Below are 26,783 nucleotides of genomic sequence, written 5' to 3' on the forward strand. Positions count from 1 at the left end.
GTGCTCTAACAAACCTCAGGACATTTTCAGCTTAGAAACAGTAGAACCAAATAAATGGCATTCTCATGGCATTCTCTTCAAAGGTCAGATATCAGCCATTGTCAGTGAAAGGCCTTTGTTTGTGGAGCAGGCCACTGTATAGGTCAGCCTCTGGTCTTGTTCTGTCCCTCACGGCTTTATCTCATTAAGACATGGTGGCCTATCCAGAGGTTAGAGTGGGGTCATGCCTCTGCAGCCATGGGGACTCTAACAGTAACTAGATGTCCAACATACAGGGCCATTTAATGCCATCAGCCTGCCAGGAATAACTTAAGGAGCTAACTCATTGGAAAACTTTTCTCAGACCACCAATACAGTATCCAACTGACAAGTCACTTAAACCGTGATATATAATTCAAAATCTTATAGGATTTAATTATTGCAATATCAAATGCTAAAATCTATATTTATTATACATGTTGTGTTTTTCTAGCTCCATAAAATGGCCAGAGAACTACTTGATTTGAACAGAAAGAGAACTGCTTATGATGACTATCAAAAAGTAAAGCCCCTGAATGATAAGCAGTAAAATAGACAGCATTGTGCAAAACCTTTATGTACTTTAGCTGTTTAGACATTTGTCCCTCATGCAAAACCATCAGGGAGGTGTCTGACTGATCCCAGATTTAATAATTCGTATAGTCAGAGTCTTAAATAAGTATTTTTAAAGACAAGAAAGAACAAGGACTCCTGCAACAGATGGTACAACATCACTGAGTCAGTCTGGGAAGACAGACTGAATCCACAGAAGAACTATTGCAACTTCCCTAAGATGCTTCCAACAACCTACTTGCCACAAATCCATGTGTAGTAAGAAGAAGGAGTAAGATGATGCTTTAAAGGAAAATACCGTTAGCTCTTTTATGTTAACTGCTCTTTGTACTCAGTGTATATTTCGGAAAGCATTCTCACTTTGCAGCATTTTTTAAATAAGTGCTGTTCTTTTGCAAGTTACAGGGAATTTAATAAACCAAGTGCTGACTTACCAGGTGAATCAAAAAAAAAGAAAAAACACCCAAAAAACAGGATTAAAGGAAAGCAATGTGTAACCCAGAAGACTGCATCTCTTAAAATTGAAAGTTAGTCAGTGTCAAACTGGGACAGCCTTCATATTGAAGATGATTGCTACTGACCAGAGCTGCTTACAGAACCGTACTTCCAGGAAGTGTTTCGAATGTGGCAGAAGTACTGGGAGCAGTGAATAGCTGCACAAGAAGGTTACTTCAAAGGGTACAGCAGGCAGATTTAAAACAGGTGCAGGGTTTTGCTTTTCATAGGCACAGTCTGTGAACTCCTTCATGACACATCGTACGAGGACAACAACATCTAACTGTATTGGTAAATATCAACCAATGAAAATACCAAGACAATCATTGTGCGAGCACGCTCATTCCCATGTGTGTCACTGAATCGTTGGACTCACCTCCTCAACCAGAGCCAGCATACGCCGAGTGCTCTCCAGAGACTGCAGAGAGAGAGCAAATGATTAGCTGAGAGTCCAGAAGAAAGCAAGTGCAGGCATACAGTACCCCTGTAATAAATATCAATAAGATATCTCAGTGTGTTCATTTAGAAAACTGAGCTTCAAAAGTTTTAGTTGGTGGGAGGACAAAAGAGAACAAAGGACTGCTGATATGCAAGATTCAAATAGTGTAGACAGACAAGTGAATGATACTCAGACACATAATTTTCTCTAATTATTCCACTGCTCTCGTCTGAGCCCACGATTAATTATGTGATTTCTATATTTTGTTTGCTAACTCTGCAGGACCCCTTGGAACTCATTCATTTCTTAAACCAAACTTTGTCGCTCCTAATCTTTATTTCACTCTTGGTAATCTCCTCATCTCCTGCTTCTCTTCTGGCCCCCCCCCCGTTGCTCCATACGTCCATCTATCCTTGCCTTCCTTATTTCTCTTTTCTTCTACTCCCATCCCATCAATGGAGCCTCTTGGCCCTGCATTATCTCCTCATGAATGTTTAATAAGGCCATTTGAGCTGCTCTATTATTCTGCTGCACAGAATTATCTGCTCTTCCTGAGCTCCTCTCAACTCATTAAAAAGGGCAAAGTTCTTCCTTATCCAAAAAAAGCACCGTCTTGATGAAAGAGTCTTCGAGAAGCTAGTGCTAAAACAAGGGATGGTCACATTAGAGCAGCTGTGTCTGTCAGCCTGCAGGGCTTGGAGATACATTTGTTGTGCTTATGAGGACTGGACATTTTGAAATGTCAAATTATAATTGGCATGTCATTGAAAAATCTTTGTTACTTTAGGCCACTTTTTGCCTCACATTTTTTCTGCTTTCTGTACTTCTTACTTTGCCAGTAAAACTAGGTTCTACCATCTATTGAAATACAGATTTATAGCTGTAAAAAATATACATGGTAAAGAATTACAACTTAGATGAATAATAAATGCTGATAGATTTTTGAGCACAGGATAATACACAATCTCATGCAACCGTCCAACCTACTAAGGAACTGTTTTATTTTTTATAAGTGTCTATGTTAGTCTTCTACTGTACCTCATCGGCTATCTGGTCTGCGCGCGTCTGCAGGTCGGCCAGCTCATTGCGCATGTCTGCTTCGTCTGCCATGATGACTGCTTAACTTTGACCTCAACAAGGAAAACTGGAAGACAGAGAAGGAGAGGGAGGAAGAGAGAGGCAGGTTAGTGCATCAACAGCTCCACAAAATGTGTATGATGGAAGATGCTTTGTGCAGCATGTGAGCTGGAGCACTTGAAGGAATCAGATTTTGGCGCATTAACTGGCATTTAGACTGACAACAGCCGTGTATTAAAACAACCCACTGTGCTGCATTAGTGGGAGTGTGTTGCTTCAGGACCCAGCGCAATTCAGGACAGTTTAAGTAACACATAAACGATTATGAAGGATGATCAGGCGCCAAAGCACACAACAGTCTAAAATGCTCTGACACAGGATTTTACAATCGAACAGAGTTATAATAGCAGTTATTTTGGCTTTTGCTGCCATAACTGCAAGCAGAACACTAAAAGTGTGGCAAAACATTACAAAGGGACGGCAGAAGGTCCCCTGCAAGGGCTGTGATTTCTTCACGCAGAGCTAAAGTTGCACTGAATGCATGTCTACTGCTAAAATCACCATCAGTCAATCAAACATTACAGACATTGCTTCTTTCTCTGCATGCACACAGTCCGAAAGCTCTATAAAAACACAATTGTTGAGATAAAATGTATTTTTTTCCCTTTGTAAAGGTCATTCATTGCTACATGGATGGAAGGAACTGTTTTTTTAAGTTACCTATAGTAGCCTACTACATCTTGGTCTCCAACACCACCAAAGGTATGCCATATTATTTTAAATCAATATCATTTCATGTCACAAATGAAGCGTTAAAGTGGGATTATACTGTAAAGAGTTGATTTGGACGTTTGTATGACAATGTTAGAGATCAAGTGTTCTAGTTGTTCTGCATTCTGTGGAAAGCTCTCTATCATAGGGAGACAGAGGAGAGACAATATCACAATGGCTCTTTATAGAAAGAGGCAACTTCAAACCCTGGATTCTTTCTCACCCCTGCACAACTGACCAGTGACAGCATGACACTGATGTGAAAGTTAAGACTTTGGGTTTGGGGACCTTACAGAAATAGTTGGGCGAAGGCCCCCGGCCGAGTTCTGAAGTCAGAAATGGTGTGAGAAGAGGTTTCTAGAGTTGTTTGGCTAGTTGTCTACCTGAAAAGCAGTTCTGATCAAGCATACTGGCAGCTTAAAGGCACAGCTCTGATCCTTCATTCAGTTGATCCAAAGTTCTTTACAGACAACAGATGGTGTCACCCAGGTCTCAGTCGCATGAAGAGACGAACAGATACTAACCTATTAACCACGGGGATCTGTTCATACTAAATACCAGGGAGGATGTACACGTCATCTCGGTCTCTCTTGTTTTTTCTCCACTCTGCTCACCCAGCAACAGCATGCAATGTTGTCCACTTTGTTACCACAAGACTCCACACTCTGCACCCTAGTGCTTCCTTCATGATCTCTGAGGACTTCAGTCATGTGACACTGGACAAGACGCTTCCTGCTTTCACTCAGTTTGTGGACCACCATATCAGAGGAGACTGGACCAGCTCTATACCATTGTTAAAGAGGCCACAGCTGCAGCCTTTGAGACGGTGATCCAATAAGACAATGTAACTCTACACGGCATTCAATTCAGCAATTGGAATGTCTTTCTATTGCCAAATGCCAAGGACATAGACTGAGGACATCCACTGCTATGTGTACACCTCCGCTCCAGTCAAAACTGTCCGCTGTGTATCAGACAACAAGCCAAGGATATCACCAATGACATCAACGCATTCCTGAACAAGAAGAGCACATTCAGCTTAAAGGAGACAAGAGAGGATCCATGCATTTTCCTGATGGAGGTCAATAAAGATTCTGATTCTGGTACAGCACCATTACACCTGGTATTAACATAAATGAAAACACAAGGTGTAAATACACACAGATGCAATGAGACCACATTGGAGGTGGTCAGGATTACGCTGTGATTGGATGCCAGCCACACAACTTTGTTTTGCACTGATAGGAAAAAACAGAGGTCATATGAGAGCATTGTCTTCCTAGAGCTGGAACTGGGTATATTTTTGACAAGCTACTTTACTAATTTGCGTACTGAGCTCAGATCAAACTGGAGCCACAATCAAATTAACAAGACACATTTTATTTCCAGATGTAAATGCAAGGCCAACATATTTTCACGTCAGTGTCCAGCTACAGATCACACGCACAATACCAGGTGTAAGAAAGGAAACGGTCACAATACATTAGTCTCTCTCTAATATATCCTCCGACAGCAATGTACCTGGTCAAAGTGTCCTTTTGGATGCAGAAAATACAGTTACATGCAACTAAACTGCTACAGGGCTTTAGAAATGGAGTATATGTTCTGCTATTTAAAACAAAGCTGCTGGCTGAGCTAAAATCAAATACAAAATTCTAAACTAATGCACAGTTTACTCCTTCGAACAGCATGGATAAATACATTCATGCACAACAACACTGAACTGTATATTAGACTCAGTCACAGAATCATTGCTTCTACTGAGTTCAGCCCTCCACCCTGCTAACCCTGAACCTCCTCCTCAGGAATCAGCAGTGAATCAAGATGAACGAGGGCGGAGCACCGTCTCTGTAGTTAGCAGAAAAAGTATCAGGACAGAGACAGAGGTCTATTTTTATTCCCAGACAGTATTTCATATAGCCACACACAGCAGCTGGAGGTATGGTCCATGAAAAATGTATACGGCTGTTACACTGCAGTCTGACAGAGCGACAGCCTGCTGCTGCTGCTGCTGCTGCTGCTGCTGCTGCTGCTGCTGCTGCTGCTGCTGCTGCTGCTGCTGCTGCTGCTGCTGCTGCTGCTGCTGCTGCTGCTGCTGGTGGTGGTGGTGGTGGTGGTGGTGGTGGTGGTGGTGGTGGTGGTGGTGGTGGTGGTGGTGGTGGCCAGGACCAAAGTGACAAGGACCAAGGAGACACAGAAAACCAGCTCATACCCTCTTTCCTTCATTTCTTCTCTGCTTTTCTCACTCTGTTGCTTTCTCTCCATAATTAAGCCTTTAATGAGGCAAATAATCTGATCGGGTCCAATCAGATCTCATTTGTGAGTCTAATGCCTTTTTGTTTCTATTGCACAAATCATATGTTCTAATGTAGCTTGTCACTGATATAAATTTAACCACCCAGCAGCTTTCAGCTCTGGGATCATTAAAGCTTTATGCAATCTAATATACTGAAACATACAGTGTAGCAACGGGACCAAGGGACCATTGGCTTTTGGAGTCGATCAGGCGCTGTGGTGGACGATTTTATTCGCCTGCCACAGCAAAATAACGTTCAAAGAAAGGGGTTTTAATGATTTAAAGTGGAACGTTTTTGTCCTACGAAGCAGTAATGTGTTTGGACTCAGTAAGCTGCTGTAAGCTGTCATCAGTTAGATGCCCTGTGATGATGTAGAAATCTTAAATTGATGGCAAATAGCTAAAACTAATTGCACATTTTGATATATATACGACATTTTGAGACCTAAAAAGTGTTTTTTTTCTGCTCATCTGCTGCATCCATCACTCAGTCTCACAAGATTTCTGAGGTGAACAGACACAAGGTCAGTTAGAGCCTCAGTGGGATGTTTGACAAAGTATCTTGTCGTTCTGCTCCGTCTTCTGTCTGTCTGTCTGTCTGCCTGTCTGTCTGTGGGACTCTGCCTCTATCCCTGTGGAGTCGTCACGGCGGTTAATAATTGAACATGTGCTTGGAAAAGAGATGGAGGGAGCAAAAACCTGCCTTTTCATAGTGCTTGTCTCCATCGTTCATGCTCTCTCTCTCTCTCTCTCTCTGCATGTGTGTGTGCTTTGTCTGCTATGTCTGGTGCGCAGTCGCACTTTGAAATATTTATGTCGACATTTTACATTTTAGCCATTTGGCTGATGCTGTAATCCAGAGCTGCAAACGAGTGCAACAGCAGAAGAAGCGTGAGTTTTGTAGATCAGCAACATTACAGTTGAACCAAGTGATTATGTTATGAAAGCAAAGACCTGGACAGCTAAAAACCCATAAGAACTGAGAAATCTGCCATGTTTTAGGTGAGATAAAAAACATTTACCAGCAATTTAACAGGGAAAGACTTTTTTCAATTGTGAAGAACTGCTCAATGATAAATTTGTTATAATCGCATCTCTGCTCCTTTATAAAAATGGATCTGAAGTTTCCAAATGGCAAAGAACCAAGAATCATCTGAATCTACTTGTTGACAGTGTTGCTGTGGTTGTTCATGATTTGCTGAAAAAAAATGAACTGTACTCTTCATATACTGAAATGAACCATGTCTGAGTACATTTACAAACCTTTACAACAGCAACTAAAACTGAACTGAACTAAACGCTGGGTCACAGCATCGTTAGTACCGTTCAGACCTGTGCTCTCACATGCTCTATCGTCTCTTTTCCTCTTACTACATTTATCTTCCCAGTGTAATCTTCTGCTGTGTAATCGATCAGCCGTTCATTGCTGATCTCTTTGCAGTGGAGCTGCCTGTTATCTCACACATATACAGTAGCTCAGCTTCTTTCTTTTCTTCTTTATTTTGTCCTATTATAGTGACCGTAACCACTCTTTCTGCTCGTCTTTGTCACTCATTCAGCTCTCTCTCAGTCTATCAAATTTACAATCCATAATCCAACTCCTCTATTACCCAGTCTGAATTAATTTTGTACTTGGATGTTGGTGTGATGTTGTTCAGTCCTCATCATATAGAAGTATTAGAAGTGTCTGCTTCCAGTACTTCTTCCTGATATTTATTAGTCACTTGTGACCCTGAAACGGTTGATGCCTCCCATCACCCAGACTTTGCTTTCATACTTCTAGTTTGAGGTAGGCCTTGCCTGGTAAACCACAGTAACCCTGCTAGATGTCCTTTTGTTAGTTGTTGCTTATTGTTACTTGTTTGTTAGCTCAGATTTCTTCCTTGTTAGACTGACAGAACCAGAAGCACATGGTGTTATCAAAAGATTAAACTTTGGTTCAATATCAAGACAATTTGTAGTGTATATATCTCAGAAAACAAAAAACACCAATTAATCCTTGGAAAAAGATTCTTATATCGTCATGTGAGATTTAACTGGCAGTGACATTCTGTCAGAATAAAACAGCTACATATGCTGATTTTTTTTTGCCAAAACACTATACTATGAAGATTAGTGTATAGTACATATTGTACAGATTTAGTATGCCATATGGATTTTGAACACACCATTAGAGTCAACACCCATGCTGGTCACTCTGTGACACTCTACTTAAGTGCAGAAGTGCTTTGAGCTTAATGCAAATGTCAGATCAAAAATGTCAAATGACATGTTCATAATGGCAATTACAGGACCATAAAAGTTATTATAATTTATCTTGAGGGCTGCTGATTTTCATGACAGTCCATCTAATTTGTTGAAATAACTTCATCTAGTAAGTGGCGGACTGATCAACCACCACTGCCATCCATGTAGTGGCTCTACAGTTGAAAAGTAGTCATTGATAATATCTGCTAAAATAACCACAACTGTCTAATGCATGTATGTAAATACAAGCTTCCAAAGTTCCACAAAGTAAAGGTTATCTGTGTTACATGGATAAAAATATTATGTAGTCAGTCAAGTAGATGCTATCATCATTAGGATTCATCCTCTGTGATCCTCTAATGATATTTCTGCCCAGACCAAAGGTGGGTTGACTAACTAGGCAAGGCGACAAGGCAAATCTGCCACAAAGATACATTTTGTTGTTACTGTTACTGATAAAGATGTAAAAGAATTGGATTTGCTAAGTATAAATAGGCTATGCAACAGGCACAAATCTGTCAGGTGTTGCCTCAACAGATCTGAGGGGACACCTGCTCTGTTCTCCCAAGTCAAAGTAAACTCTGTTTCAAAGATGAAGCATTTTTCTGTACTCCTTAAACAAAACACTTCAGAAATGTATGAAATGTACACGCAATGCCCCAGAATAAGTCATTCTTTTTGGTTGTAATTGTAATTTTGTCACATTCAGCAGGGTAACAGGTAGGTAAAACACAAAAAACAAAAACAGTACAAAGATAGACCAGGTAATGGCTACACAAGCATCTTACGGATCTATATTACTTATTATTATATTATTATCATTCATTATAGAAGTCTTTTTTAAAAAGTTAATCTCTTTCCAATCAGCTTTTCGATTGTTTAACTTCACACTGTAGATGAAATGACACCTCTTTCACTTTGTCCCTGCACTTCCCCTCTATGTGCATCCATCTCCCTCTGAAAGTCACTTCCTATTTAACATGCTTGTCATGTTTCATGGAAACACACACACACACACACACACACACACACACACACACACACACACACCTACAGTATAGCTGACATAACACGAGGTCCGGCCGTCCCATCCCCCACCTGCCGCCCTGCTGCCCGTCACTCATCTTGACTGACAGCTGCTGTAAGGCCTGAACTGCCAGGCTCAGCCCATGGAGAGATTAAAGTCAGCGGGGAAAGAGGATTTAGTCTCCACTGTTTTCTCTGCTCTTTCCCTCTCACACACTCTCTCTCTCTCATCTGACTCTATCTCCTCTTGCTTGCTTTCTTTGTTTAATTTCCGTCCCCCTCTCTGTCTATGAATGTATGCAGTGTACGTCCAGGAAATAGACATATTATGAAGGATTTAGGTAACAATCCAAACCAGATACCTGCATAAAAGCCAGTTCTTCTCATCTGTAGCAGACTGATGTAACACAGCGGTGATTCAATGTGTAGTTGAATACATTACAGCCGGTGTCGGTTCTTAATACAATTTCCCACCTAGGAAAAAGAACTGAGTAGTTTGCAGAATGAGCAACAATCAAGTGTGATGGGAGAACTTAAATGGAGACAGTGAAAGGGCACCAGTGAATTATTGATTGAAATATTAATAGCATTAATCCTAAAAGCTGTTGAAGGTGGATGTGGAAACAGGATGAGAGAAGGTTTGATCAGACCCAGGACTGACACCGATGAGCAAACCAGGCAAAAAACCTAAACACTAAAGCATTTTCACCAGCTACTGGGACACAACCACCGTGGAAACTGTCGCCGTGGTATTTGAGAAGCAGAGTTAATCCTCTTCTGTCTCAGTGAACAGTGAAAGTCCAGTTGCTAATTTACAGACTCCTGCATATGTCATTCTGTCTTTCTTTTCCTTTTGCTGGGTAAATACCCTACAATTTGTGTCTTTGGGTGCTCTTGTGTGTCACTGTTTGCCTCCCACCGTGTCTGCCATACCTCCACCATCACATCTCTTCCTCCTCAGTCACCAGCTGCGCTACCAGCTCATGACTTCTTGTGACGATGTGTGTATGAAGACAGCACAGCAGAACAGAGCAGCATACAGTTGGGGCACAAAGCTCCAAAAGGGAAATGGATTACTACTGTCATGATTAACACTCAGCTACACAGCCCCAATTGTGGTAGAATCCAACGACAAGCTATTTCAGGCAACAAAGAGAAATCCAGTTACAGTACACAAATGGAAAATCCCACTGCAAAATCCTGAAAACACAGAAAACCCTCCCGAAACAGCAGCGTGCGTTACTATGAAATACACAGCGTGAAGATGTTTAAGGATGAAGAGGATGGTGTTACGCAGTTACATGAATGATTTATTGACGACACTCTTCTGTTTGATCACATTCATATAGCATGTATAGGGTGTTTTTTCAGTGTATAAATGCTTTAGTGTAATGTGCCTGACATGTAGCGTGTGGGACTCAGCTCCAGTAGAAGATGTAGAGAAAAATGCTGTTTGATTTCAGGGAAGGAGCAGATGGTTTGAGTTCTTTAAGTTTTTGTGTACATCTGATTGTACAATTCAGGATGAGATCACTATGAAACCTTTAATCAACTGAGGCATTTGATTAGCTTTTTTTTTTTTAACTGACAAATTACTAAAGATTATTGACATGCTTCGACTGCGTCTGCATGTCAAGGTAAAAACATCCTTATTAATCCTTATGAATTTGTCTGTTAAAAAGAAACGCTAATTTAATGTAAAAGGCGACAAAATGAAGATAATCAATCTAAGTTATGATATCCTGCTGACATCCAATTTTAAAACGCTGTTTTATCAACAGGATACAAATGTCATACACACTAGGGTGCGCCGATCCACCATTCTAAATAGTCTGATCGGTCGTCTTATGAAGGCCAGTCAGATGGTACAAATTTGGCATGACGATTTTTCTGCATGCAGCTATAATAGCATCGCTAGTCTGACCTTTCCAGGCATCAGAAAAAGACAATAAATTTGCACAAAGTGTTTCAAAGAAATCCCTCATGGAGGAAAGCAACCAAAAGATTTCAACACCATAATCAGACATTTGTTACTGGTCACAGAAATCATCTTTCTTTCTTGTTTTACTTCTTGTTGTGCACTTTGCTAAGGGTAGACAAACAACATCTTGTCTACAGTCTTTTTTGTTACAGTTCTTATAGTCTAAAGTTGGAGTAAAGTGCATTTTATTCACTGCATTCCATAGGTAAGCTTTATTTGTTCAACTCTAAACTGTTTCTGACAGCCAAGCATTGGGCTGCTTATAGTCTAAGTTGTGGCATACATTTCACATGTTGCCTGTAAATGAACAAGGTGTTGTCAATTCATGATACTTTCATATCTCTTCATTTGAACACAATGTTTCTAGGGTTAGTTAAATAAATATGCTACACAATAAATAGAAGTTAAAACGATTTGTAGAAACTGATTCTGCTTTCGGCAAAGGTAGATCAGCCCCAGAAATTCTGATCAAAGCACCTTTACATACAAGGTCCAAATTACCTTTGCTTAACTTAAACTGACTGACCCAAATCTAACAATGCCTTTACCTACACCCACCCAAACCCACAGGAAGTATTTTCTTCAGGTTCTTTTAACATCTACTTAAGGAGGAGAAAGCAAACTCAAGTTACGATACGTCTGAGAGACATTAAATCTCCTTTGTGAGAAATTATGTAAAAATCCCATTTATGCAGCCTGGATAAAGGAAAAATGCATATGAATAAATGTAAAACGTATATTCCACTACAGCAGGACTAGTGCAGGAGAGATGCAGGATTAAAAACATGAAGAGACTCTTGTTGAGCATCCTGCACTCTAACAGTGTGTCAGTCTGTCATGATAAACTGCCTCCACTCTGAAGCAAAAAGGCTGCTATCAATCAAGCCCCGTGTTCACTTCAGATCAACAATGTTTGTGAAGGAAATAGGACATGAGGACACTGTGGCTGCACTAAACTCACAGTCAGAGAAACCAGGTCAGCTTGTCAGTTGTTTAGCTCTATGTTTCTCATGGGCTTATAGAAGCACTAACCTAAATCGGGGAGATTTTTCACATAGATTTTCTCTCTCCTTCATGTATTTCTGTTGCAGTGGGCAATGGTGGGCACAGTGTAATTAGAAATTAGCATTGCTATTTCTGCAACGTTCCTTTTCTTTGTGTAATTGTGAGGAAAAGTGACTGCGCAGAGTTGAATGGCATGAATGTAAACCCTGGGTAGCCGCTGGGTTTCTGAAAAGGTTACAGTTCAGCCCTGCAGAGAGAACATGCATGGAGGAGAAGCGAATGGAAGCTGAGAAAGATATCAACGCAGTGAGAACATTTTGTTCTCATTCTTACACAACTCTTACTTCAGTAGCAGTGCATGAAAATCCTGAATGTAAGAGAGGTGATATTAGTAATTATGAATAAAGACAGAGCAGAAATGTCTCTGAGGGACATTTGACATCTTCCTATTCCCTCACTCCCTCCTCTATTTGAACCAGACTTAATCCATCTTCCATCTTTTCCACCTTTCCACTTAATTTCCTCCTGGAACCAGCTAAAACATTATTATAATAACTTTACAATAGCTTGAAAATAATAATAATCTGTAGCTATAGTACAGTCATGCTACCAGCTCTTGCCTTGTTTAAAGTGCCACACTGTAAACAAATCTCTCTCTCTCTCTCTCTCTCTCTGTGTGTGTGTGTGTGTGTGTGTGTGTGTGTGTGTGTGTGTGTGTGTGTGTGTGTGTGTGTGTGTGTGTGTGTGTGTGTGTGTGTGTGTGTGTGTGTGTGTGTGTGTGTGTGTGTGTGTGTGAGAAGGTTGACACTTTATAGTTTTGAAAAACTGAAAACATCACACAGGGATAAGTGGGCCAAGGACAAGGAGGGGAGCATCAGCAGGACAGACACTGTAATGTGTTTATGTGCAGGTGTGTGTGTGTGTGTGTGTGTGTGTGTGTGTGTGTGTGTGTGTGTGTGGCTGGGAGGTTCCAACATCTCAACACATCAAAGCAGAACCATGTTTCATTATTCACCGGATAGAGCAGGTCAACATTACTAATGCAGCAGCAGTGTGTATGTGAGTGTGTATGTGAGTGTGTGGCATGTGGCGGTATGTGTGCTCTTTTATATCTTGTTGTGTGTGTGTGTGCGCATGTGTTAAGGTCTGCATGACAGCATGAGGCATGCAGCACATTGTGTATGTTTACAGGTGCATGTGTGGTTGTTGTATATTTTATATATCTTATATTATTCTAATCTGCAAGATTAAATAACTGGAAATGGGGCACAAGAGACAGTCATACTCTAAAAGTTTGGATTTTCTTGTAGTTGCTTAAACCTGTGCACAAATACACTGCTGTTCAAAAGTTTGGGGTCACTTAGAAATGTCCTTATTTTTAAAAGAAAAGCATTTTTTTTTCCAATGAAGATTGCATTAAATTAATCAGAAATGCAGTGTAGACATTGTTAATGTGGTAAATGACTATTCTAGGCTGATTTTTAATGGACTATCTCCATAGGGGTACAGAGGAACATTTCCAGCAACCATCACTGCTGTGTTCTAATGCTACATTGTGTTAGCTGATGGTGTTGAAAGGCTAACTGATGATTAGAAAACTCTTGTGAAATTATGTTAGCACACAAGTAAAAGGGTGACTTCTCATGGAAAACATGAAATTACCTGGGTGACCCCAAACTTTTGAATGGTAGTGTGTTTCAGAATGGCAATACAAACAGTGTGGAATGCTTTATGTCCAGGTCACAGACAGGATTTAATTCGGTCAATGAATCAGCCTTTGGTTGAACTGATGTCGTTGTCCCAATCATGACTACATCTGCAAGCAGGTACACCAGGTAATAAATCCCCACAAGGCTCACCATCAACACAAAATTCACAAGTGTCTCAGTGCATGTGTTCCTGCTTTGTGCTGCTGTCACTATACCTTGATACATCACATACACGCACACGAAAAGCTGTGTCACCCTGAAAGAACACTTCTACTGCTGGCAGAGAGGCTGTTGATAAGATGGAGAGGCTGAACCCTTCACTCACACACACACACACACACACACACACACACACACACACACACACACACAGATGCTCACATGCTGTTGCACATGATCTCTTATATTCACTAATGGCTCGCGATGTCGACCTGCTCAGGGCTAAGATGAGCAATATGAAAACCCTTCTATCGTGGCTCAGGAGGCTGCTGACACTTTATATATTGCATCATCCATTCTCAGACAACCTTCATACTACATCGGGTGCTTACACGTAATGGTGAAGGTTCAGGAGTTTTGCAGTGTATCACATCCTGCAGCTAATGTTTCTTTGCTTGTCTATGTGCTCTGCTGAGGCTTTCGTACTTTACAGAAAAATGGATTGTTCTATTTCAACACATTGGTTCTTTATTAGGCTGCTGATCCAAAACTTTAGGTGCACGCGGAAACAATTTGTCTACTAAGCTGTCTACTATTAAAACACACCACTTGTTGTCATTATTAACAGAAATGCATGAATTCAAACTTGTTTTATTTCCACTACATAGAGAAAATCTATTTTTGTATTTGTCAAGTCACACACACTTACTGCTACTGCATGCATAATGTACCTCCTTGCTGACCTATGAGCAGTAAATACACATGAGAAGATGTGACCTGAGCAGAGAGCATGATGGGAGCCTGAGGGCTAAACTATTCAGACAGTTCACTCATCACATTCTGCCTGACTGCCAATATACCATGCATGTACCAGCATCCTGACACACACACACACGTGGACTTAAGAACACTAACATGCTTTAGCCATCTAACGCACATAAACACCCTGGATAAACTGGGTCTTTAAAGAAACTTCATTATGTTTTCTGCCTTTATGTGCACAAATTTCACGTACATTTTCTCTAATATTCAGCAACACATCAAAAAGCTGAAGCTGGATTTCGACAAACTAAGAGACAATTAGTTTTGAATTCAAAGTACACAAAAATGCTGGATGGATGTCAAATGTTCAGAGAACAGCTTTATTATTAAGCCTCCTGATTTCCATCCAGGTTGACCTCAGCGGTTGAGTGTGAACAGAACAAGCTGGTTTCCTGCCCACAGCAACGCCTGCCGTGACAATATGGCCTCAGAGAATTAAAACCTTCCCTATGGAGAGGCAGGACGGACACACAGAGAGAAATCTGCTGTGGAAAATTACTGAGGAAATCTGGAGGAATGACCAATTCATCGGAAAAACAACATTCGGATTTGAAAAAACTACCTAAACATTGTGTGGTATTTGAGAACACAGCAGCTTAATGGACCCTAAAAATCCTATAATCTGTGAACACCCAGACACTAGGGGCTGATTTTCTGGCAACACAATGACTCCACAAGGAAACAAAATGCAGCTGCCAGTCAGCGACTGAGCAACAAGGTACAAGGTCGACCACCTGGCAGCGTGCGCAAAAATGCACCATTTAAAGTGCCAGGCTCTGATTTTAACACCTTTGCTGTGATGGAGGATTACGAGACCAAAAACAAATGGAGGGGGCAGGTTCCCAGCATTCGGCCATTTTTGTCTCAGCTATGCGGGGATGATGGAGCAGATTGCATTTCTGACATTTCCTCGTTATATAATCCAAAGGAGGACAGACAGGCAGAAAGCTACGGCAGACGGGCTGCGGTTTCAGACAGGAAGATTAACCAGAGAAATGGACGAAAGGAACGACAGACGTGAAGAGGTGGAGCAGTCAATCAAAACGAAAAAAATACACAGTAATCGCGACACTTCTTGAAACTGTCTTAAACTGTTTCAAATGTATAACTACAGTAAATCCCTCCTAAAAAGTACATTTTCTCAAATCTTATGACCTGTCAACTTTTGCTGAACCTGTCGCCATGTTCTCAGTAAAGTAGCGAGACGGTGCGAATGTGCTGGCAGGCAGATATGGAGGAACTAACATGGTAGTGTGGGATGTACATGAGATTCAAAGCAATCATCTGTGGCCTGCAGGGATAATCACTGCAAAGCCCCACTGTCCCATTCACTGAGGATAAAACCCACTGAATTAATCTGTAGGCCTACGGAATACACACACACACACACACACACACACACACACACACACACAAACACACACACACACACACAAACACACGGACACACACATGCCTCACAACACTTACATAACACATGAACCACTTTCCCTCTCGTTCTCTTTTTCTTTCTGACATACATGCTTTTCTTTCACTTTGGCATTCACAGTCTCACTTCTGCTCTCACTAACACACACAAAATTTAGAGTGCACACCCACACACACACACACACACACATACACACAAATACACACAGACGCACACTTACACCACCCCCTCCTTGCCTCCGTTTCCTCTCTGCTCTCTTCCTGCATGCACACATTCAAATGGACACCTGTCAGCATGCTGCTCTGTACATGCCGTTCATTTGTCCACACTGTGTGAGACACATACATATAGTACAGTACGTACTAAAACAGACATAGGTACATATAAACACACACAAGGTTAATGCTTATGATGCACAGGGGATGTAGAAAGGCGTCGCATTCCGCAAACAACATTCTCTGTGCACAGTTAAGCACATACACAACAGAGAAAAATCATATAAACATGCTCATTAATTCTTTGTACAAGGATTTCCTCTGTCTGATGTACATTTTTTCAATGCTGCAAAGTTACTAACCTTGCTTTAAGGGTAAGAGAGAAGCATCTCTACAGCCGCCACAGGAATCAGGTTACTATAGAACCGCTGTGTCATCCTGATCAATAACAGGGGATCATATCACAGTTTCAAACATCTTACAGATGAGATGCTGATGGAAGTGCAGCACCAGAAAACACAGGTTGGTGTGTGTGTGTGTGTGTGTGTGTCTGTGTGTCTGTGTGAGGATAATGAGTGGCTGGTCAGCGTGAGAAACAGTGTCTACATGCTTTTAAACGACGGTTAGCTGTCTGTCAAACTGACAAAATGGTTAAAAGGACCCTCTTAAACAAAGTTTCTGTTTACATACAGAGTTTAACACTAATACACATTGTCTAACAAACACATTAAATGCATTTCTTGCCTCATAAAACACGTAGAAAGCTGATTTGTGAAAAGTATTTTTATATTCTGCATTGTTTATGTTCATGGCATATTGCTATGTTTGCTGGTTCTTTGTAGGTCAGTGAAATAGTGTGAAAGCAACAGCAGGAATGTGTAAAGAAAACAGGAGCCACCTTGTAAAAACCCACCTACATAGTGTTACTAGTGGTCAAAGACTCCATAGTTTGGTTATGTAAAGTTGCCAGAGATTAAAGAAAATCACTGTTTTCCAAGTGAAAATTAAACCAGATGTTTTGTCTATGAAGCCCCAAGTAAATGTACAATTCTTAAATGTTGGGTTTCAAGTTGAAAACAAGTACAACTTTGTCAAATCTCTTCTTTCTCTCCTGATCATGCAAAGTGACGGACTGCTACAGGATTGTGTCAGAGTGTCTAAAAATTGCAGAACGGAGAAAATCTTTCTAAGTCAAAGGGCTAAAGTCTAAATAAAGTCACAAGTGCCCACTTGCAAGAGTCTCTTTTGCTTTTCTCAAGCATAAAGTCACATAATTTCCCTCACACCTCCACAAGCAGCACCAGCTGACTTAACTCTCTCTAACAAATACAAACTGTGTAGGTGAGACCAAAACTTCTGAAAACATCTGCCCCCCAAAACAAGACAACGCTACCCAAAAATGATAAAGTGGGGTATTTATAACAAGTCTACTTTGATAAATGACACGCAACTTAAACAGGTTTTTAAAAATGCACGTCCAAAACAAAAACTGTGCACGAAAAGCCCACAGGGTGGAAACAAAGGCAGCGCTTGCCAGAAACAGACCACAAATGTGATCTCGCTGCTCATTTTATCGCTCAAACCTAATAAGTGAGCAAAGAGAAAAAGAAGACTGTTGTCACGGCACACGCTTACTGCACATATGGCTGCTCTTCTATTCTACCATGTGGCATTTTTATAGACGATTTCACTGAAAGTCAACAAGGAGACAACGATGGAAAGAACAAGATGAATAAATAACAAGTGGAATAAATTAAAACGTGTGACTGACAGGGATGAGAGAAAATGTGTGTGTGTGTTTTCAACAGATGTAGCAGGACCAGGCTGGAGGCTGGTGGTAATTTCTCACCTTTTTGTGGGCAGGGTGATGGAGTGATGTGTTATGGGTGATGAGAGCTGGAGGGGAGTGAGGGGGGAGAGTGGGGGGGCAGGTACGTGCCAGTGAAAGCCGGAAAAACAGGAACCGTATTCTCACCAGGAGGTCGATTATTTGTGCACCCTGGGTTCATGTTCATCAAAGCATTTCAGCTCCAGAGAAGCAAAAAAACCCCCCAAAAAACCCAACAAAACACCAGTTTCACCTGCGGCCTGAACAAACAGCTAAAAACAGCTTTCCTCAAATCAGTCAAGTTGTGTGCGGTTGGATGAACACCAGCCTCTTGTTCTTTTTTTAACCTATTTACTGCATAGCTGGAAACTAAACAGCAGTCTTTGATTATCCTTCAAAGCACTGAAAGTACACATAAGACAGCTCATCACCTTTTGCATGTAAAATTTCGCCGTACGACCAATATAAGGCTCATTCCAGAATTGGAGGACATTTGTGCTTCAAAATTTTTGAAAAATGAACCTTCTCTTTTACAATTCTCTGCTAGCTATTCATCAGTAATAAGTAATAAAATGTCAAAGGCTTGATTGGCTGAGCTTACACATCAATGGTACAATTTTTCTTCATGTTTTATTTATTGCTTTCTATCCCTACTCTAATCATAGTATAGGGTTGCTAATCCATGCTAATGTTAGCTTTTTCTCAGGAGTAGAAGATAAAGATAAAGATAAGATAAAGTTCTTTATTTCTCCCCACTCCAGGGGAAATTTACATTGTTACAGCAGCTTATGTAACAGTAGACATAGTGATAAGAATAAAAGAATAATAGAACAATAGTAATAATATTTACAATATATACAAGGGTGACAGATGAGGGTAAAGTGGCTTAACAGAAAAAATAAAAATAAAGTTTAAAAGTGCAGAGATGTGCAAGCTAGATATTTAGCTAGCTGTTACTGCTGCCCAAGAGTACAAACTTACTGATGGAAAAAAGTAAAGAAAAAGGCAAAAAGAATTAGTCTTTTCCTGTCAATAGGCATAACAGGGTAGAGTGAGGCATTCAATCAATGCTGACAATGTTCTGAAAATATGAAAAACAGAGGAGAGGACAAAGCTTTGTTCTGCCCATTCTTTTGGGAAACTGTTTGATGATGTTAATTCCAGTGTATCAGGTGTTTCACTGTTTTCTTCTTCTACCTGCTAAAAAGGTTACGCTAACAGGGTGGTTGTGGGACACACGTTCCATGATAATTACAGCGTTATTTAAAATATTATGTTGATTAAAAAAACTGTTCCCACAATAAAAACAGACATCAATGAAAAAGATAATACCAAAAAAGGAGATTTACATTTAATTTTAACTGTTTTATTTGAGATTCAGTTTGGTCATCAGGGCGGTGGGACAAGAGAAAAATGGCATCTCAGGAGGAACTCTGGACCTATTTGATATTTAAAAAATATTTTCAAACATTCTTTTCCCCTAGCTTTTTTAAGATTTGGTCTCGGGACAAGTACATTTACACAACAAATGCATGTTTTAGTATTTTGCACATGGATTATTTGAAATTTGATGGGTGGGATGTAAAATGTTCTCCAGTTCTGGAATAATTCATAAATGTAGATTTAACTGGTATTTTAGTCCAACGTTTTTTACAAAATTCCTTTGATAAGAATAAACCAGTAACAAAATCATAACATACACTGCATAAGCAAGAAAAACTAGAATAACTAATGAAGGTTGGATGTGTTTTAATTGGTCTGTTTTGCTCTAATTGTAATACCTGCCTGTTTGCTGCTGGTTACCCACAACAGCAGGCTGTCAAACAAAGACACCACACGTGTTGATCTGCTTAAGAGCCAACCTGAGCTCTTCGTCCTCTCTGACATTAACACTGGTGAAGGAAAACCGGGACAGTCAACCATTTGTATCCCACTCTTTAAAAAAAAAAAAAAAGTTTTATTATTCTAACTAATTTAAATTAGTTTGAAATAATAAAAACATTTATTAAATACAGTCGACATCAACTTGACGTTGTATGACAGGCCTGCACAGTTCATCTTTATTAGCTTCCTGTTCTGCATGTAATGTCCTCAGACCAGGAAATCAATCGCTGTAAAAAATTCCACCATCCAGACTTGAAACAAAGAATGCTTTTACTGTTATAGCCTCAACGCTCTGGAAGAAGCTCCTCATTACTGTCAGAACACCACAGTCAGTGTCTAAATTTAAAAAGCCTTTAAAAACCCACATGTACAGCCAGGCATTCATCTAACGTCTCATACTGTCTTGTCTAGTGCTTTATTGATGTCATTTTTAATGTTCAATTGTCCTTTTTTTACTGTTTAATTGTTACTTTTTAACGTTTTATTGTTGCTCTTTTTGGAAAGCAGCTTCTAACTCCAGGTATATTATTCATTATTACGTATTACTCTAGGCTCACTCAACTTCACAGCTTTCAAGCCTTTATCGCAGAAGTCTTCCCTGGAAGCACCAGAACAACAGAGTCGACCGAGTCTAACTGCTTTCTGCCACAAAGTACGGATATAAAGACAGAACACAGACACTCATGAAAATGACCCATTAGCCCGTAAGTCCCTGCTTATTAGGTCATCTTAAGACAGGAAGTCAATGTGAGGTGAAAGTGAGACCTTTGGATTACTCTGGATCTCAAGCAGAAACAACACCAACGTCTGCTCCAGTAGGCAACACAATCCAACCCACTGCGAATAATACCGGGGCGATTTCACTTGTTTCCAAAGCAGATCAGCTACTTTCAGGTGTTTTCATGACTCTGGTCGGTTTCACAAACTTCCAGGAAAAACACTGAGAATTCAGGGTGACAGATTTTACCCTCTTATTGGGGTAAAAGTACAATTTGGAGGTGGAATCCCTCATTAAAGGTGTGTTTAGTTGCAGTAGCTGAGGCTGAGTCGTTTCATGAGGAGCTGTCCGTGGTGCTGAACGAGCTTCCAGAAACACAACTTCACAGCGGCTCCGTTATCCTTTAATTCAATCCTCACAACAAACAACTGCTTTAATCCTCTAATATATTTAAGACGGAGGATCCCCAACACCAAACACAGGAGACACAAAACGCAGCAAAGTTCGATTATTTCAGCCATTCAATCATCCCAGACAGACTAAAACAACATTCTCCTCGATTCCCCCATAAGCTATAACGTAAAGGAGTTTAATACAACTTGTCACTGTGGTCTGTGAGTCACAAACACAGACGTTAAACCGTGTCACAGCTGCTGGAGGAAACTTGAACCCGGCGGCGATAAACAACTTTAAAGATGCAGATTTGATCAATAATCCAAACTTTAACTGACGTGTTTTTAGCGGGAAGAAACAAAACAAGTAAGTGAGATGAACGTACCTCGGTAAGTTTCTTCTGCTCCTCCTTCTTCTCCTTCCTCCTCTTGTGTTGCTGTATATCGTGCGTCTGCGTGTTACAGGACGAAAATGTCTGTCCGCGCTGCCGCTCCGTTAAACGGGACTGTCCCCGGTGAAACACGCCGCCTCCTGCACACCACCGTCAATACCACACGTTTACAGCCAACACACTTCCTCCTAACGTTCGCAAATTAAAACGTTTCACAGCAAAGCAACGTTTTGACGGTAAATTTCACTTTTCTGAACCTTTAGGACTCAGAAACGAACAGAGCTGCATCTGAAAGAGCCACCATGTTTTAACTGCAGCTTCACAGAATTACACAAATGAATAAAATGTGGACTTTAAACATCTCAAGAATACCAAACTACTTAAAAAGCAGGAAAACAAATACAGTATGATTCCTTTTTAAACAAAACAAAACAACGTTACAATATGAACAACAGTATAGAGATAATTTGAAGCTATAACAAAAACACAATAGAAATCATCTGTAAAACAATACATCATACTGCAGGAATTAGTAAATAAACAAATTAAATCATGTCATATCATACACACACACACACAAAGTAAAAATTTAAATAATCTGGTAGTGTTGGCCACATTTTTAAAAAAAAACAGGAAAGTGAAGAAATCTGGCCTTGTGAAAATGATTTTTGTTTTTCAGAACATATCAGCATACTGAAATTTAAACATAGGATGATAGATTTGAAATGAATAAGACTATAAATAATATTAATATATTTCAATACTAAATATGTTGCACTCACTTTTATAAATGAAGTCTTCCAGGTAACAGATGTACAGCTTGAACTCTAACTTTAGGGTAATATGCACATTTTTTTAAAAAAAAGATTACAAATAACAACATTATTAATAAATAATGTTTTTTTTTTTTTAATTATGTTTATATTTATTGAGCTTTTTTTTGTCTCGTTCCATTTATTTTTTCAACTTTTGATCGTTTTAGTGTGATAGTTATGTGACCTCACTTCCTGCATGATTGTGTGAAAATTGACACTGCTCACAAAATGGCCGCGCCCTCTGACGTCAGGGGGAGCGGATAAAAGGTAGGGCAGATCAGCACCTAGAAAATAAAATCTGCTCAGCTCTCTTCAAAGCCACCTTGGCTGCTGGACCGCTGCATCTCTAATAAACTGTGGCAAACTGCAGGTTACTGTTTATGAAATTCCTTTGTTGTTCACTGTTTAGAAAGCAGGATGAGTAAAATAAACAGACTGAAGCATAAAACCTGCCACTAATGGAGTTGAAATGCATAAAAGAACAAATGTGTGAAAGTAAATGGCTGCTTTTAGAACAGAGACGACAACAAAATCTGTGTTCTACATTAAAATTCAGTGTAAGAAAATGACACACAAACAAAGAAAGTCCAAGAAAGACAGTCTGTGTACAGTTATCTGTGGTTTTCTTCACTCCATCCTTTTAAACATCTCACATTTGTGTGTGCAGAAACTAACCTGTTGGGACACAACCTTCACTTACTAGTTCTCATTTCCAGTTGACAGACTGAACCACGGATCACCGATGGTATTTGAAACGATGAGCAGGTTGACAGAGCTACACTTTCTATGTGCTCTCTTAGTGAAACTCTTCAGATTTTTATGGAAGACTTTTGCTGCCACACTAAAAAAAAAAAAAAAAATGTTATTTCATCAGAGGTTTATTGCTAAAGCAGGAGATTTCTCATATTATAATGGAATGTATTCACATTATGATAGCATAAATGTTTATTACAATATGATAATGTTGAGACAAAATTTTGTGAATTCAAAACAAGGCATGAAAAGAAATCAAACAAATTGAGTACGAGTTTGTTTGTTTTCCATACATTTCCTCATTTACATATGAATTTCTTATGATAACAATAAAACTTGTTACGTTAGAGCATGAATCATTTGACGTTATAACAAATGTTACATTATTATAACAAGAAAAGTTTCTAATATTGTGTGATAAGTTTTTATTTTGTATAGGACTGGGACTTGAACACATTAACTTTGATTAATTCATTCTAGAAAAAATACCACATAAAAAAATAATGCATTTAATTGCATCTTTCTCAGTTCCCTAATTTCTGACACACCGGTAACACTAGTGCACACTCCAGCCCAGTAGGTGGCGGTAATAAGCCTAAAATCTGTTTGGCAGCCATGAAGAAGATGCACAGGAGTGATGTCAGCACACAAGAAAGTTTGGTGTACAGTGATGGAAGATAAGACTACATTGAGCTAGTTGGGCGGAAAGTTTTCTTTTAAAAAAAATTCTGATGGCAGCTTGGATAAAAGCCTGGTTGTGTGCAAATTGTACAACAAAGAGTTTTCTGATCACCACAGCACTTCAAGCTGACGGCATCACCTCAATGCAAAACATGTTGCTGTTAGCGTCAGAGCTAATGTTAGCTACGACAGTCCTGGTACCGGACAGTGTAGCCATCCCATAATAGACTATTGTTCAAGACATTGAAAGTGCTTGAGTTTACAAAAAGTCTTAAAATGTTGAATATAATTGCTATAATTGCAGTAATCTGTGAATGTAGTAGATAGATGGAAAATGCAGATAAATATAACTCAAGCATAAACATTTTTGTTGTTTAAGTTCACATATGTGTCTATTCATCGATTCAGTCACCAACCAAAATTAATTTACATAAAAACTTTGCTTTTTGTGTCAAATATTGCTATATGACAAAAATGTGATTAATCGTGATTAATCTTTTTTTTTTTTTTTTTAAACTTGCCCCACCGTTAATATTGTAATAACACAGAGATGTCTTGTTATTGTAACAAACTTGTCATGTTAAGAGATGATACTGATCTGTTTTTACTTTTTTGGGTGTGGCAGCAATGGGCTTCCATACATGCAAACTCAAAGCAGGGAATTCTTTACTGGTGAGAATTCTGTGTGAACACCCAAAATAGCTAAAAAGAAAGACAAACAATAAATCTACTGCAAGAACAGCTATAATCTGGAAGTAATCGACTCATTCCATATGCAGCTTTCAGCGCAGTGAATGCTGTATGTAAGCCTGTATAGTATAAAACCTGCTACTATCCCCAGTGTGTGCAGGTGTACGTGCACACACTGTGCATGTACATGAGTGAGCACAGTCCCCAGACAGAAAGGCTCTTTGAGATTCTCCTTGCTGCACACAGCTGTTTGCCCCTGGAGTCCTTGACTTTACATAATCAAACACATGAATACTGAGTACGACCAAAAATACACTGGGAGAGGCTGAGCTAAAAAAAAAAAAAAAAAAAAAAAAAGACATGCTGCAGGGGACACACTTGCAATGTTTTATAATAACCTAATGTTGTTTTTGTGCTTCAAAACGAGCCTGTGTGAAGGCTGGCAGGGCTGCAAGTGCATGGAGGCTTCCTGTAAGACTCTCACAGCCACACAAACCTGGAGAAGAAACTTTAGTCGCCTCTAACTGTTATTCTACGGTGGCACCTTCAAAGATGTTTTTTAAGTTTTGCGTTTTGGAATGTAGCCATAAAGTCTGTTCCTTTGAGTATTTGAGACATCTGAAGCATGTTTTTTGCGCAAAGTTTTAGTCAGTGTTTCTGTAAAAAAAAAAAAAAAAACGTTCACATAAGAGGAATCTCATCAAAACAATGTGACGATGCCACAAAAACATTTTTGGATCAGGCCGCCTGTTTAAAGGAGGTCAGAGGACTTGATTATTTCTGTTCCTCCGGTGAGATCACGTGTCAGACTGACAGGCATGCTGGGTAAAGAAATAAAGAATAAAGGGTTAGTGGTGATGTATGGGGGGTGATATCATCTTCCTCCTCTGCTCCATCCATCTAAAGCTGCTCCTCACGTCACTGTCACTTGTCACTTAAACACATCCGAATGACGATGTTTCATCAGTGCTGCTCTTCTCTTTACGTCTGCTGTCTTCATCATTTCCTCCACAGAAACAATTCACAGACACCTTTTTTTTCACAGCAGAACATCCAGTTCGGACCTCATGAGACATCAGATTAACATCAGATCTCATCCCAGCAGGTGATGGATTGGTTCCTTCCTCGTGGGGCAACGAGCTCATTGAAGAAACTATTAAAGACCTCCTTCCCGGCTGATGATCCAATAGCAATCAGTGGCAGCACAATGACTCTCACCGTGCTGGCATTGACTGAAGCACGACTGATTTGTCTCCTCTGATGTTTGTGCTTTTCAGGATGACTCGGAGTGCAAATTTATGCACAGCACAGTACATCCAGTAAAAACACATTCATTTGCAAGCGATTTCTTTTATCGGTTACAGATGGTGCAACTGCGATGGGTTAACTGTTAGTTATGAGCACATAAAAGGTTCAACAAGACCCTTTTAAATACATCTGTCATTTTTTAGGTTTCATCACATGAATAAAAAAAATGCAACATGTTCTTGGTAAAATCCTCACTGAATATATAATCAGAAATGGGAAAATAACTTGCAAAAAATCAAAAGCAATAGGGCTGTGGAGACAGAACCAGGTGATCAAAAGTAAAAATTTGTCTTATATTTATTCACAGTCTGTTATCAACAGTAGACAGAACAACAATAAAGTCACTTGTTGCTTGATCTGTTTTAATGCTAACAGGGACAATAAAAAGAATTGACCTGTAATGAAGCTCAGCAGTGTTCTGATATGGACAGGATGAGGAGCAAAATAGGTTTTATCTACTGTTTAAAAAAAAAAAAAAAAAAAAAAGGTCCAGCTTAAAGCAAGTCATTATCAGTTTGATTGTGCACCATTATTTAAAAGATCCTCGCTGACATCATGTAGCCCTTTCTGACTGGAAACTAAAGCAGAATTCTCTCCTAAGAGTCACACAAAAGCAGTAATTTTACTTTGCAGAGCAGGAGAGTTGATGCTCGGTTGTGTGACTTCGTTGCTTCAACATAGTTTTATAACTCTTTCAAACACAAAAGTCACATAACAGCGCACGCAAAGTAATTGATCGAGGTAGCATCTTCAAAGTAAAACGACTGCTTTCATCAACAGATTCTGGTGCCAGCAGCAACCTCTGGTGCTGAAAAATGAAGCAAACAAAAACTGCAGTTCCTTGAATGTCCATCTGAGATCATAGACCTGGAGTGTCCAATTCATTTTAGTTCAGGGGCCACATTCAGCTCAGTTTGATCTCAAGTGGGCTTCACCAGTAAAATCACAGCATAAATAACCACAACTCCAAATAGTTCCCTTTGTTTTAGTGTTTCAGTTTTACAGAACATTATGAACATCCCGAAATTTAGACCTCCACGTTAAAATGCTCAACTTTACA

At 39.8% G+C, this 26,783-nt stretch overlaps 1 protein-coding gene across 2 annotated transcripts in view; it reads right to left on the reverse strand.

Moving 5' to 3' along the window:
- Positions 1-21,629, reverse strand: part of LOC111587406 (synaptosomal-associated protein 25-A-like) — a 42,181-nt gene extending 20,552 nt beyond the window's left edge. For both annotated transcript variants that reach the window (XM_023297348.3, XM_035942505.2), the window contains exons 1-3: positions 21,471-21,629; positions 2,564-2,669; positions 1,463-1,504 (exon numbers count right to left, since the gene is read on the reverse strand). In XM_023297348.3, coding sequence (XP_023153116.1) covers positions 1,463-1,504; positions 2,564-2,635 — 114 coding nt within the window. In that variant the 5' untranslated portion in view covers positions 2,636-2,669; positions 21,471-21,629. The remainder of the gene's footprint in view (positions 1-1,462; positions 1,505-2,563; positions 2,670-21,470) is intronic.
- Positions 21,630-26,783: the final 5,154 nt, after the last annotated feature.

Source organism: Amphiprion ocellaris, chromosome 1 (assembly GCF_022539595.1).
Source record: "Amphiprion ocellaris isolate individual 3 ecotype Okinawa chromosome 1, ASM2253959v1, whole genome shotgun sequence".
NCBI classification, from domain to species: Eukaryota; Metazoa; Chordata; class Actinopteri; family Pomacentridae; genus Amphiprion; species Amphiprion ocellaris.